At 30.9% G+C, this 15,848-nt stretch overlaps 1 protein-coding gene across 2 annotated transcripts in view; it reads left to right on the top strand.

Annotated features, from left to right (window-relative positions):
- LOC106684306 (death-associated protein kinase 1) overlaps positions 1-15,541 on the top strand; it is a 57,537-nt gene extending 41,996 nt beyond the window's left edge. For both annotated transcript variants that reach the window (XM_014426299.3, XM_014426300.3), the window contains 7 exons: positions 3,032-3,220; positions 5,256-5,456; positions 6,249-6,425; positions 7,042-7,260; positions 8,462-8,674; positions 10,493-10,718; positions 12,249-15,541. In XM_014426299.3, coding sequence (XP_014281785.1) covers positions 3,032-3,220; positions 5,256-5,456; positions 6,249-6,425; positions 7,042-7,260; positions 8,462-8,674; positions 10,493-10,718; positions 12,249-12,394 — 1,371 coding nt within the window. In that variant the 3' untranslated portion in view covers positions 12,395-15,541. The remainder of the gene's footprint in view (positions 1-3,031; positions 3,221-5,255; positions 5,457-6,248; positions 6,426-7,041; positions 7,261-8,461; positions 8,675-10,492; positions 10,719-12,248) is intronic.
- The last annotated feature ends 307 nt before the right edge of the window (positions 15,542-15,848 follow it).

Here is a 15,848-nt window from a genome sequence, read left to right as displayed (position 1 = left end):
AGCAATACATTAGCGGTTATTGTTTTTCGAAAAATCCTAAATTATTTCCACTTTTTCTTATATAAAATAAAATATATAATGTAAGTATAAAAATACAGTGCATATTATTTTTCTTTTCTTTATTTTACTTTGTTTATTTTTATATAAATTTTCACATATTTAGTCACACCTTAGTTTAGTTTTGTTTAATTTTATCTGTTCTGTTACTTTGTTACATTATTTTAGTTGTTTGTATCTTTTTTTAGCCCTGATGAAGCCCTACAAAGTGGGGCGAAACGTTGGCTCACATTATATAGTTTAATTATTAATTAAATTTTTTTTTTATCGCAACCAGACCATCTTCCTTTTATATTTATTTTATGAAATATAATTAATTTTTATATAATTATAAATGACCTGATTTATGGTTAGAATCTTTGAATTGATTTGCCAGGTATATTAGGAGAGCTGGAGACAGGCAGTTCATCAAACTGTGTATTTAGTAATTTATGAGTGTTGCTAACTGCGATCAACGTGTTTTGATTATGTTAAATTTTATTAGAAAATAATTCTTTTTCAAATTTGTAATAATATACAAAGAACATTGGGAAAGTTGTGCAATACAATTTTATTTTCTACAATTTTTCAAAATAGTCTCTGCTACACCTCTATCCTCCTAAATCAGTCTTCATTTTTGTTCTTACAAGGGATTATCTAAAAGGTACCACCCTATTCTAAACATGGTGGGGGGTTAAGTTTTTATTTTGTAGGACTGTCACAGAAATAAAAGTAGGACCCCCAGGCCAGATTTAAACTGGCACCATGGCAGTTTTGAGATTGCAAAGACCTATGCATCAACTCCCTCTGCTACTGGCATTCTACCAGTCTTCAAAATAACTCTGTTCACATTTCTTCTGCCTTTTGAGTACATTCAACATCCGAATCCCTTGAAAGGTCTGGAATGCTATTGAAATACCTCCTTTTCAGCCTGTTTTTCACCTGAAGGATAAAGATGAAGTTAAATTTGGGCTGTAGGTGCTTTTTTACAGTTTTATTCCAGTGCTGACCAAATCCATGAGACACAATTCGCCATCTGAGCTTCAGTCAAGCTATGGGCAACCAAATATTACAAAGCTTCCTAATTAAATATGATCGTGCAAAATGCCCAAAGACTCCTAAATCTGGTGGTAGATCACCTCCTTGTCTACCTGAAGTAATTTTCTTCACCAATGAAGCATCCTCAGACTCAAAATTTCCTCTTTAAAACTACTGAAACCACCTCGGTGTAGTTGTACAGTATGGAAAATACTCTCCAAGCACAAGCAGTATTCCTCCAAAGACTAATCCACACTTAATCTAAATGTAATGTTGTTGCGTAAAATCGCTCTGTATTAAACTTTAGACCAGGGTGACATTTCCGACACCTTTTACTAGTATAGTCAAAAGAGAAATGAACCTAGCTTATTGACTCAGCCAGCTTCTGCGCAGGCTGGGATAGGTCTAAGTATGCTCTAACCCTTCTCCTTCTTGCATGATCCCATCACTCAAAGCAAAACTTTACTGATGCCATTTGTATATAACGAGTGAAGATTTATATGGGTATCACAAAACTTTCACTTACCACCCAACTTAAGAGTAAAAATTAATTTTTCAGAAATAAAATGAATTTTTTAAATAGTATAAAATAGGAGAGCAGCAAGGCTTTGTGCTACTAACTCCAAGGACTCAGTTTCGAATCTGGTTGAGATCAGTAATTATTTATTCTGTTACTGTATCTGTGAGTCAATCGTGTGGGTCCGGGAGCCCTCTGGGCTCCACCCAGTCTCATGAAGTAGGTGCCTGTAATTGGGTCAAAATCTGGCTGTCGAGTGTGATTCTGACCAAATTACCTCCTTGCACAGCCGTTGGTTTAGTAACACTACTTCCTTACAAAGTAACCCTTTATGGGTTGTAGCGGTACAGATTAATTTTTAAGCAACCATGGAAACATGAATACGTTTATTTATAAATTCATTTAAATTATGTGTTTCATTATCATTCTCCATTACTTAAATGTTAGGTATTAACTTCTCTAAAATTGTTGGCTCCCCAACATTATATTATTCATCTATATTATTACTGTTATTTCCCTTATATATAAATATACAATGAAAGATAGTTATTTCTTTCAGATAAACATAATTAAAGATACTTTAAGGGAAATTATTTTGAAAATCCTCCCCCCCCCCCCTTAAAAAAGTCCTTTCAGATTATTTCAATGACATTAACATCTAGCTGATAATAAAGAACATTTTAAACATTGTGAAATTATGAGTTAAATCTAAATGGCTGGAGCGGGGTTTTTAAGAAATTAGTTAAAAAGTTTAAAATCTAAAATTAAGTGGCACTTTTAGTAAGTCAATTTTAACAAAACATGTACTGTAACATACCAGACATATACCTACCTTAAATACTCAATATCAGTTTGGGACAAATTTTTGTTTTTTTTCTGGTCTGACCGTATATTTATAGCAGTGCACACAAAACACAGATCATTTTGCCAAACTTGATTATTTTGATTCCGAGGACCTTAAAACTTGTATTTCCATTGATAACTTGGATTTAAAATTTTTCAATACAATAATATTCTCTTTAATACAAATACATATTAGTGAAAGTAATCAGAAAATTGTAGTGTATATGATTTTTATTTGAAAACAAATTAATTTTCCTTTTTATTGTGTTTATCTCTAATCCATGAGTGATCAGACTTTTTAAAAATGTTATCCAGTTTTCTAACTTCAAAGTTTTGTACGGAATTCATTTATTATTTACAATGGACTATAATTTTAATGTAAATATTTTGTCCGTAAGTTTAGATATTTTGTTTTTCATTGTTTTTTAAGTCCTCAATCATTTCTATTTATTTTTTTTTTGTTGTCCTTAAATTTAACCTATATATATATATTTTATTTTTTTTTGCTTTTTATGAATTCCTTTAATTTTGAAAACTCAAGTTTTGTTGTTTCATGTGTTATTTAAGTATTATTTATATTTTGTTTTGGTTTTACAGGGGGTACGAGAGATGACAGGATTTTGCGAAGCTGTTCTCTCATGGTTGCCTTCGCTGCGCAAGGCTGCTGAATCTGTTCCTGTCATGACATGGGAGTCGTTTATTGATGAAGCGAGGGCACAAGTGAATCCATTGGCTGGCTATGATCATTTCAACCTTTTGCTCAACCAGTTGCAGCAAATGGGAGAGGTAACTCGCTTATTTATCAAATATTGTTACTAAAAAATAAGTTCCTTCTTTATAATGGAATTATTTTTTTTAATGTGTACTTTCACAGTGAGTTTACTAGTTTTCTTACAAAAATGACTGTGTATTTTAATAAATGCAGGAGTTAGAATTCTTAGACAAACATGTATTTATATAAAAATTAAAACCAGATATTAATGATAAATCATCATTATCATAGTCATTTCCTCTTCTACCGCTGTGTGGTGTAAGGATCCCGCTTATAGAGTCTGGCCCAAATGTCTCTCTCTTGAACCAGATCTCTCTTCTCCTACTCCATTCCACGCTTCCTGAATGCCTCCCTTACACTGTCCTCCCAGGAGATGTGAGGCATTCCTCTGAGTCTTTTCCCATCCGTGCGGGTCTGGCAAGTCTTCCTGGCACTTCTATCTGGATCCATCCTAAGATGTCGAAACCATCTTAGTTTGTGGTCTCAGCTAGTCTTGCGTCGAGATTAGCCCATATGGTGGCGTTTCATATCCTATCTCTGTGTATTTCTTTCTATTTTTTGCAGATACCTCATTTCCATGGCTTGCAACTGACTCCTGTGTTTTGAAATGAAGATTTACGATTGTGAAGAGTTATCCTATCCTCTCCTGTAGTGTTCCTCAAGGTTCATCTCTGTCCCCTATCCTGTTTGCTGTTTACATTAATGCTAACACTAATACACACTAAATCCTGCTACACATCCATCACTCCGTATGCCATATTTATGCAAATGACTTCCTAATACATCTTTCCTTCCTGCCTTTTGACCTATTACCAGCCATAAGAAAACTTTTACAAGACTTGAACCACATAAGTTATTGGGCAGTAACTGTCGAGCTTAAGTTGAACGGAAGAAAATAAAGGCAGTTGTAATAGGTTTCTATCACAGAAGTGAGAAGTTCCACACTGCACTCAGGCAAAGGGACAGGTGCAGGATGAGGAACAGAGCATAATAGAAGAACAAGTCTTCAAGATCAATCAAAATCTCAATAGCTCACAAATCAACTGCCAAGTAAACAGTAACATGAAGTTTTGGAAGTAAAGGTTATAAAATCTGCTAGAAGCGCTTATGCATTTAACATGACTTTAAATAGAGCTACTCACAATCCTGTACCAGTAACATTTAACATGCTAAAACATTTTACATTTAATACAATTTATATCATGAATACCCCTTCTATTATTGATATTATTACAAGTTTATTTATATTTTCTCTTTGCATTTTTCTTAAATTAACATTTTTTTTCCCCCATTAGAAATTAATTATTTATTTTATTAAATTTATAAATGTCATTGTTTTTGTTATTAACTTTTATTTTTCTCTCTTTTTAAGAATTATTATTTTTTTCTATTTATTATGTTTATAATTCATCGTTATTATTCACAATCTTTCAATATTTATAGCATTGTAAATAGTCAGGAGTATCTTTTGCACAAGACTGTACTCTCCCTCTCCCTTCCCCTTTCCCCACATAATTTAATTGTTAAATAAAAAAAAAAACCTGTTATATTAACCATGTAATAAAGCCCACCAGGCCGATTGGGTATTGAATAAAATTTATAAGGCGACAGATTTTTCCTTTTATGATCCTTTTCTCAATGGAATTCTTGAAATTCCTACTTCCATCCATCTTTCCAGTACCCTTCCCACCTTCAAATCTCGCTTCCAATAGAATAAAAATATATGTTCCTCCTTTAAAATCATATTTTATAAAAACTGCTGTATTAATTATGTAGATGGTTGTGCTTTTAATTAATATTACTCTCATAAATTTTTTTTTTCTGTATCATTAATTAAGTTTATTATTGCTCTTTAAAGATTTGCCATTTTTTTATTATGTGTCAATAATTATTTTGTTATTCTATTTGTTACTCTAAGACTCTCTAAAGCCAATATACTATTTTTATAGTATTATTGTAAAGGTATGTGTCCAAGAATAAATAAGGAATTTATTATTATAATTTCAAAACAAATTATGTTGATTTATTGATTATTTTTTCTCTACTTAGATTATCCTTGTCGGGGATCTGATAGTGTTGAGCCCGAGTTGGCTTTGCAGTCAAGTCCTTGGACAGCTACTGTCCATTAGCTTCATCACGCATGCACGTATCACAGGCTGCTATACGGTTGAAGACTTTCAGTTCGCCTTTCCAGAAGCGGATTCGATGGCTATGTTAGAAGTGCTTGAAGCTCTGCAATTATGTATTCAGGTAATTTTCCTTTTAAAGTTCATTATTAGTAAAAATACAATATTTGAATGTATCTTCGATGTTCTGTAATGCTGGATTGCACCAAATATAGCTTCTGATAAAACACGTATTATTTACATGTGATATGTAATAACTCTTGTGATATTAATTTTAAAATAAATCTATCTATCTAAAATTAGCTTTTTTTAATTTAAGAAAAAATATTTATAAGGCATTGGGCAGCTTAAGGACCCGGATTTTAATCCTACAGTGTCAGATAATTATTTTCTGTTTCAATGTAGCCGTAAGTCAGCCCTGTGGGCTCAGGAGCACTTCAGGGTACACCTTGCCTCATAAAGTTTTTTTTTTTTTTTCCTATGCTAAAGGAGGCATTTCTGCCATTTACCTCATAAAGTGGGTACTCTTAATTGGGTAAAAATCTTTTTCTTTTTTTTTTTATCAATGATCCTCTTCCTAACCATTTCTGACATAGGAATGATTATTTATAGGGTACCATCCTATTCTAACACAATGATGGGGATGACAACACAAGTTTTCATTTAATGAGACTGCCACAGAAATAAAAGTTGACTCCCCTCCCCCCGCCCTACGCCTCAAATCCCTGAACTACAGACAGCCCATTGGGTGAAAATCTGGCATGATCACCAAACCAATCTCCTTGCCCGACCATTGATCTAGTAACAATACTTCCTTACAAAATACTGCATTCCTCACCCTTTATGGGTTGTAGCAGTGCCTATTTGATTTAATTTTTTTAAATTTGTAACGTTAAGATTATTGTTATATTTTCAGTGCGACAATGATGGTGAAGTCGAATATGAATTTCCTTGTTATAACCTGGTCGAAAAACTGGATGGCCTTTGGGATATGTCCGATCCAAGGTATATAGATGGTGCTTACGGCGGGGTTAGGTTAAAAACTGAGGAGGGCACAACTCATCTTCTTCATGCAGTGTTTCCTAGGCTGCAGGTATGTATATTTAAACACTGGTAATGCTAGATTTAGAGATGTATATAGGTTAATTGAACACAGTTGAAAGTTTGATATAAATTAATATATTTAGTTAAAATTAAACATACATTATTTTTATTTACATACTGGATTAATGATTGAATTAATTGCTTATTATATATATTTAGTTTAAAGCTGTAAATACCATTATTTTTATCAAGTCTATTGGATCTGAGCAATTGACGATCATTAAAATCAAATATTATATTTACAATCATGAAAAATTTAAATTTTATTCAAGTTGAAATGAATAAATAAATGTTATTTACTTTCTCATTGAAATACAAATAAGTATTTATACTAATTCAAATTAATGTGAAATTTATCTATGAATTATAAATAATTATTAACTTAAAATTAGAATACAAGTTTTATTCATTAAATTCTTATTCATGTAAAAATATTTATGATATAATACAACAATTACACTATTCTATTGCTATAATCTTGCACATTCAAGTTCATCGTCTTAAGTTTTTACCAATTTCTATACTCAGTTAGTGGGTTATAAACAGTTAATATTTTCTGTACATCTAGGTGTACAATATATATTATATTTAAAAAAAAAAACTAGGTGGAACTTCGGAGAACAGTGGTCGGCTATTACGACTGGCAAAGCGACCTTTATCAGTGGATGTGCGGTTCCAAATTATGTCTCGGAGCTATGGAGAGTATGCTGAGCTTAGAAGTTGAAGATGAGGTCGAGGCTATCGAAGTTAAGGTCAGAGGTCCACCTGGATCCGGCAGGAATTGCTTTCTTTTTCTCGAAGATCTTCTGGGTATTGTAGATTTGGTAAGTAATTTGTATCAAATGTATGGATTATTTACATTATTTATTAATCAATTAGAGCAAAAACTTTTTAAAAAAGGGATAAAACTACTATTACAATATTATTGTAAGATTTTAAAACAAAACCAAAAATCTCTCAAATAGCGACTAATTACTAAAAACCAGTTAATGTTTATCGCATACAGAATCTAATTTCCAAAGGAATTTCCTAACGCTGTAAATGCGTGGTTCTGCTTGGTCTGGTGATTGTTAATTGAAAGATTGAAAAGAAAAGGAAATGCCGTAAATGAATCTAACTATTGCACAAAGGAAAAAAAAAAATATATATACAATCATTAATATTATAAATAAAGTATATTGTATATAATAATAATAATATTCTTTATTTATTATGGGATTGATCCCTTTAGAATAATATACAGGCGTCAAAATTAGGCTTTAAAGCCTTAGAGTAAAGTACAAATTAAAAATGAAATTATAAAACATCATAAAATATAATAAAACAGTGAATTCAAAAAAGATAAAAATGAACAACAATAATTAATAGAATATATAAAATAAAAATAGAACAAATAAAATAAAACTATATGTCATATCATAAAACATAAGATGACAAACATCTGATATTAAATAAAATAGGGAAGAGGAACGGATGAGGAAAGATCTACCAAAGGCTGCGGTTCGATGGGCAGTTACATATAAGTCTGAAAGAGATAATATAATCACCAACAGCTTCATCACATCATCTTTCCTCCATCTCACTTGTTCAATTTTTTTTCCCCATTACTTTATTATTATTTTTATCCATTGCTTTATTAGAGTTTAAAAATTTCCAAAACAAAAGCAACACAAACCAAATATAAACTACGAGCAACTAACCTATCAAAATCACTGACAAAATGGCGTAGAGTTCAGCTGGTCTGCTTTGTGACGTCATTCTCCATTGCAGACCTTTTAAGAGACTACAAACCTTATTGAATACTATTTCTTTACTAAGGAGATATTTCTCCATTTAACACACTTTAATATTTTAAACTAAGGATCATGTATACCAGTGAATTTTTCATAATTTCACTGGTTCCAATAAAGTCTTATAAATTATCATTGGTTGGCTTAAATGTGATTTACCTTATTATGCATTTGCATGCACCTTCAGTATGAATTATGACTCGAGATGCATTGACATGGTGCATTCATGTTCTAGGTTATGATGGATATGGTTCCTGGCCTGCTGATTGAAAAACATTTCCTGAGTGCTTATGACCTGAGGACACATGCGTCTCCTATGCACTGTTACCCTCCGGACACTGTAATGTTAGCTTCGATCAGTGACACTGGTATGGATACCAAGCTAAGTAATCCTTTAGCCAACGTCTCTGAATCTGTACTACAATTGATATCGTTTGGTGCCGAAGAGGTTTGTTCTTTTATAATACTTTTTGTATGTATGATAATCTGATTAAAAATAGTTTTGAATTGTTTATTATCTGTCTATTTTTTTTTATACATTTTGTGCAATCAAATAAAAAAGGAACTTATAAATATTTGAATGATAGTGAAATATAAATGAGAAGATGATTGGGGATGGGGTAAGTGAAGAACACAAATAAAAAAAAAAATCTTATTTATTAGTGCTAACTTTTCAACAAGAATTTCAAGCCTTCATCAGAGCTAAGAACAAAAAACAAAATAACAATCATAATGATTAAATGGAAGTACAGAATAATAAGAAACATGAGAAGTAGTATAACAATTACATAAGTACGTAATATTATAACAATATTGAATCTTTATATAATAATATACAGGGAATATATTAATATTAAAATTAAGAATGAAAGAAGAAAATAATGAAAATCAACTAAATAAATACATGTACAAATTGGAAATTATTTAAAATTGAAGTAATATAAGAAATATAATGAAAAGTGTATGTGCTGTATAATTATTAATTTTAGGTCCTGGGGTTTTGAAGAAATCAAATTTATTTCATTCAAATTTATTTCACACGTGACAAATCCTCCACACGATATATGATTATGGACATGTACACAATGCCTAGGCCAAAACAATAATGGCCCATGTATCCTCCTTTCTTAGCCAGTGCTATTGGTATGTATGAACACACACATAGCATCTCACACGTTACACGTATATGTGGTATTGCATACAGAATAGCAACAGGAAATCACTGCATTTTTACTGTACATAAAGTTCTGAAGTTCAAAGATATTTCTTGGAGTGCCAAGATATACAAGACCATTATTCGTCCAACAGTCACCTATGGCAGTGAGACATGGGTCCTGAAAAGGAGATGAAGAAACAACTATGCACCTGGAAAGGAAAAATATATGGACCAGCCTACCCTGATGGAAAGTGGAAAATTAGGAAAAATGAAGAATTAAGAACATGGTATGGCCAGCCTGACATAGTAAGTGTATTAAAAAAGGGGAGGCTGAAGTGACTCTGGCATGTGGAGCGTATGAAGGAGGATCCTCTGCCAAGGAGGCTGCTTCTTGAAAAGCCGGGTGGTATCCGAAAGCGTGGACGTCCCAGAATGAGATGGCTGGACGATGTTGAGGCGGAACTTGGGGTCAGAAGATGGAGAGTGGTTGCTACCGATAGATTAGCCTGGCATGCAATCTGTGACGAGGCCCATGTCCTTCAAGGGCAGTAGTGCAGAATGGTATAGTATAGACATCTGTACGTCTTATGGATTCTGAGATATTGATTTCTCTAAGTAAATTCACTACTGATTTTTCAATACATTATAAAAAATGTTGCTTTTTAAAAAGCTAGATCTCACGAAGTATTGAACGTAAATAGCTCTATTAGGGTTCATAATTTAGCAAATTTGCTCTACTTTAAATGATGATCTCTTAAGTTTTCTAGTGTTGTTAGTAGTTATGAAGATATAGAGCTCTGATTGAAAAATTAATTTTTTAATGTTTTTAAACAGCTGCCATTTTTTATTCCCCATACCTATATTTGGCAGACTCATTAATGTTGACTAGTAATTAGAATTATACATAGTTTTCATTAATTTAATAAAAATTGAGGTGAAATAAGTGCCTTTTTTTTCTCCCTACCTGTGGTACTAAAATTTGGTGTAATTAAACAAAAAATACCTTTTAAATTTTTCTAGAATGTCGTAGTGCTCGAGACCCCAAAAAGCAATGCCTGCCTAATATCTAAAATTATCTAATTTCTATTCTTTTTTTTTTCTTCATGAAAGGATGTAAAGAGATTGCTTGAAAAAGTTGATGCCGGCTCGCTGAGCAGCCTGACCCGACAGAGGCTGTGCAAGCAGCTGGACCCGACGGACCCGCAGGGCAGGGATTGGTGCCTCCTTGCTGTTGGCCTAGGCCTCACCCACAGGATCTCGGCGATAGAGGCAGCATCGCACTCCAGAACAGCGGCTCTGCTCTCGGAATATTCCAAAGTTCCTGGAAACAATATAGGTAATCAAATACATGCATTTTATATAACCCTCTGGAAAATAATATAAATTTATTTTCTTAAGAAACCAAATTTTTATTTTATTATTATGAAGAAGATGGTCAGCGGTGCGATCACAAGAAATCAAAAATAGTTTACAACTAATTATTTGCCAACGTTTCGCCCCACTTTGTAGGTTTTTATCAGGGCTAAAAGATACAAACAACAACTATAAATATTTTGACATAGTAGGATAAAATACAAAAGGTAATTTAAGGTAATATTAAAATTACATAAATATAAGTGAAACAAAATAACATACAATTGAAAGAAAATAGTATAAATATAAAATAGATAATGATGAGAGTATAAAAAATTATGCAAACTATTAGGTGAAGATGAACAGCAGACATAATAACACGTAAAATAGATAAGTTAAGTTAAATTTATCTCACTAAAAAATGGAAAATAAAGAAGTTTTATGTAAGTTAAGATTACATAAAAATGAATACTGTGTTAAATTTTGTTTTCTTCTTCATAAGTTGAATTAATACAATCAATTATTTATCTATATTATGTAATATTTAAAAATTAAAAAAATAAATAAAAGGAATTATTGATAGTTTATTTAAATTTTATAATATAATTAGACTTTTAATCTCTGGGTGGGTTTCTAAGACACTTGACTACTAATAACACTTAAACTTAATTAAGATCTCTTTTACAACTGTATTCAATTTTAGGTAGAACAAAACTAACCAATTTCATAGAATCTTCTTTTGATGATTTTCTCAATTAATTAACACTGACTGCTGACAATCTTTCAGTAAACAAACACTAACAAAACAAAATATTGGTCCTCTTACACTTTTTTACTCACTTCTCATCTACCGAAGTGTGTTGTTTGGCGATCCAAACAAAAATCCTTTATTCTTCTTGGGTGATTCCTCCGTGGCTCCGTTTTTAAGATGTCCACCCTTGAGCTGGACAAGAGATGATGAGGACCTCTCATCCAGGAAACATCATTCCCCGCCCGCGCCTAAGCAACGAATGTCCAAAACCAAGTTTTCTTCCTTACCCTTCTCTCGTTGTTAGTTCTCAACATTGATTGTAGCACTAAGGTTTTAAGTTTTTTCCTTTCTAAATAATTGTCTTTAATATTTATTCTTAACTTCTATTTTTTCTTAAATGTATTGTAATTTCATTTATGATGGCAAGATAAAATAAAGGTTTTTAAAATATTTGAATCTGCTCCAACATGGCCGCGATTCAAGAAATTTGTGCAGGTCTCGTGCTGCTATCTTGGCTTTATTTTGAATAACATATTTATCATAGACGATAAAATTGGTTAGTTTGCTTTTAGGTTTAATACTACAAATAAACATGTTGAAATGATAAAACCAACTAACAATCATTTATATATAAAAAATAACTATTTACTCATAAAAGAGGATATTATACTAAAAATCAGTCATATATAAAAAATAACGATTTACTCATAAAAGAGCATATTACAAGATAGTATGAATTTTTATCTTTTTTGTTTTTTCCAGGTGTTTTGATAAAAAAACTATTCGAGCTAGGAAGAGAAGATGCTGCTAAAATGCTGCTGAAGTGTGCACCTCTGTATAAATTGAATTCCGAACCGTTGCCTGAACAGGAAACTCCGAGTGACACTTCACGGAATATATCCAGGTGAGGTCTACCGGCCGGAGCGACGATAAACGATTCGTCGTTAAATGCCATGGATTAGTTATATGCGAACATAGTTATATTTTTATTTATCGAATGGAGATATATTTTAAGAAGATAAATGAACTGTATAAGAAGGGATCATGACATTTTAATTATATATAACTTATGTAATAATAATAATATACAAGTGTAAAGTACAATTATTTAAAAAACAAATCTGCATTAAAATGATAAATATTTTTAAAAACTAACCTGTTGGTAAATAACTGGTTTTAAATCTTGATGCAGTCATTTTAAAAAAATATCGGGACCATTGTGCTTTTATATTTATTTATTTATAGTTCTTCTTAATTTTTTTTTTTTTTATTAATATTATGAGGCTGTTAATTGTTTAGAATCTCGTTTAAATATTCTCTCTTTTTATTGCATATTTTATTTCTTGTTAAAATTTATAATGTATACTCATTTATATTGTTAAGTTTATCGAAAACAAAGCTTTAAAATATAATAAAAAGTTTTTGAGTCTGAAAACAAATCATTAATTAACTATTATCAAACGAATTAAATGGTTCAGTAAATGAACATTTTGTTGTATAAGTTTAATTTATTGAAATATGGTAAATATCGTAAAAAAGCTAATGCTTAGTGTAACCTGTCTATTGTAGTCTTTGAATACATATCATTTGTTTGTTTTATTTAAAATCGTGTTTGATTATACTGAAGTAGATCTGATTTTAAAATATATCGTATATTGTATATTAGGAGAAAAAAAGATAGTTAATTATACAATGCTTCATAAATAGTTAGTATTATGTTATCAATAAATTAAAAAGTACATTTGAGGAATTTGGAACCTGACTGAATGATGGTAAAAGATGGATGTTAAAATTGGTTAAGGCTGATGGATTATTGAAAATCTTCTGAAATCTGATCATTCAAAATTTTATGTAAATGAGGTATTGAGAAAGAGGAGAGGCGTTCAAACTTTTAATTATCTAATTTCAGAATTTTCACAGTAATTCATATTTTAAACTTACAACCTCAATGCCATTTACTGTCATTCTGATTGACCATGTGGGGTCAGTTTACATTTCAGTTAGTAGTGATAATGTAGATCGAATCACTTGATAACCCTGTGGTGTCCGTTTGCGTTTGAGTTAGCAGTGATAAAGTAGATCGAGTCCCTGGATGACCATGTGGGGTCTGTTTACATTTCAGTTAGCAGTGATAAAGTGGATCGAGTCACTTGATTCTTTCTTGCACTGCCAACTTGATATAAGAGACATTATTCCAATATATTAGGTCATCCCTTAATTTTCATTCCTTTTTCTAATATGAAATGAATTCACAATGTTTACTAATTAAATTATTATTTATTTGTGTTTTAAACAAAATATAATCCTGGAAGAGAATATTTTAAGGACAGAAAGAAGTAAGAGTCAGATAGAGCAAGATCTGGAGAGTACATAGGATGCGGTAAAACATCCCTAATAAACTGATAGAGCTTTTCTCTTAACCCTAATGTAATATGTGGTCTCTCATTGTTATGATGAAAAACAACAACTCATCGGTTCATTAATTCTGGCCATTTTTTTGCAATGTCAGCTTTCAATCGATCCAGTTGATGACATTGTTTTGTAGAATTTATTGTTTATTTTAAGAAAGGAACCGTGATAAGATCTGTATCCTTCATTTTTGGACGGCTGTAGTTTTTTTTCATAGTATACCTTGGCCCCAACAGTATTCTTTTCACTATCACCTGTTTAGAAACAACAAAGCATAACATGTCGCGTTTTGCTACCCATGTTTAACTTTGTGGATGAATGTTTTAAAAGAGACTGTTGCACAACAAAACGTACTGTAAAAGAGCTCTGGGGCAACTGAAATGAATGACATACGCAGCTAATAGAAACGCTTGCATGTTTAACCAAACAGAACCAGATAAGGTCATTCATTGCGCAAAGAGAAAGGAACTTTTGGGACACCCCCATTTTAAACCGGCTATATTTCCTGAATGGTTTCAAGATTAATAAAATTCTTAATAAAACCCACAGATGGCACCTCGTACAATTGACCCTTCAAGCACAATTTTCAAATATTTGGAATTGTCCACTCAGGTTCTAAACAACTCATTTAATCCAATTTATCATCAAATAATCAGTAATAATAAACTTATAAAATGAGTAATATACAAGTATCAGTCCTGTTTAATATAATAATATAACTTTTTTGCAGTACTACATTTACTGCTGTTTACAAATTTCTTTTAAATTAATTTGCCTATTAATATTATAAAAGGTTCTCGGTACATCTCTTTAATGTAATTTAATTTTAGAAACATTCTTTATATAATCCTAAGATGGCTTTAGCCTATCAAATGTTGTGACATAAAATAGAGATTTTTCACTGCAGTAGTCAACATTTTATCATTCAGTTCAGGAATTACCTCTGTAGGAAATCAGGATCTTCATTGAATTCCATCACTCTTAAAATCACATCTAGCTTTAATAAACCCTAAAATATGTTTCTACTAATAATCAAATTAATAAACAGCAATGTGTTACTACTAAATACAGGATTTTAGATATTTTTATCTGTTTAATTTAGAATTTTTTTTTTTATTACTAAAATTCTGTATTTCAATATAAATTTTCTTTCTCCAGAAAATTTGATAATTTTAGTAGTCGATCACTCAGATACATTGTACTTGTCAGGTTTCACATTTTACCTGACAGAGGGTTAATTTATTTTTGTTGTCTGTATTTTTTTTTAGTGTTTTATTCATTTGGAATTAATTGTTATCACTGACTATGGCGTTAATTATTACAAATTTGTCTTATATTTAAGATAATTATTTTGTTATAAGAAATGATTAATATGTCTAGTGGATTTCTGTCCTAAAACAATATTGTGCTTAAATATTTGAGGTTGAAACAATGTTTATTGTTCATAAATTTTGCGAGCTTTCAATGAATTTGAACTAAGAGGATATTACTTGCTTCTAGGGAGTGTGGGTAATAGTTTTTATTAGTGCCTTTGAATTTGATTAGAAAATTAATTTATTAAAGAGGAGTTTTGTTTCCTAATTATTAAGGCTACATGTGTATAAATTTATAAGTAGTATAAAAATTTTGAAAATAAAATATATATATATATAAACCAAAAAATAAATTATTGATGAATCTTTATTGATATTCTTTTGATATGCCATGTTATGGTACTTTGAATTTGTTATTTTCACTAAACGAAATCTAAGAATGTATTTTTAGTTTTATATTTAAAAAAAAAAAAAAAGAAAAAAAGAAAGGCAACTATTTATTTTATATTATCAATGAAGGGAGATTTTTTTGTTTTATAAATGTTTTTGTTATAAGATTTTGAAATTAATATTTGCAATAAGTCAACTCATTCACTGCCATCCATGACTGTACTTGTCATTTCTTAAATGGGTATCGCTG

The sequence above is a fragment of the Halyomorpha halys genome, unplaced genomic scaffold (assembly GCF_000696795.3).
Source record: "Halyomorpha halys isolate HHAL.00 unplaced genomic scaffold, Hhal_1.1 Scaffold568.1, whole genome shotgun sequence".
In the NCBI taxonomy this organism is placed as follows: Eukaryota; Metazoa; Arthropoda; class Insecta; order Hemiptera; family Pentatomidae; genus Halyomorpha; species Halyomorpha halys.
Note: the sequence above shows the minus strand (reverse complement) of the source record. Positions and strands in the feature narration are given on the sequence as shown.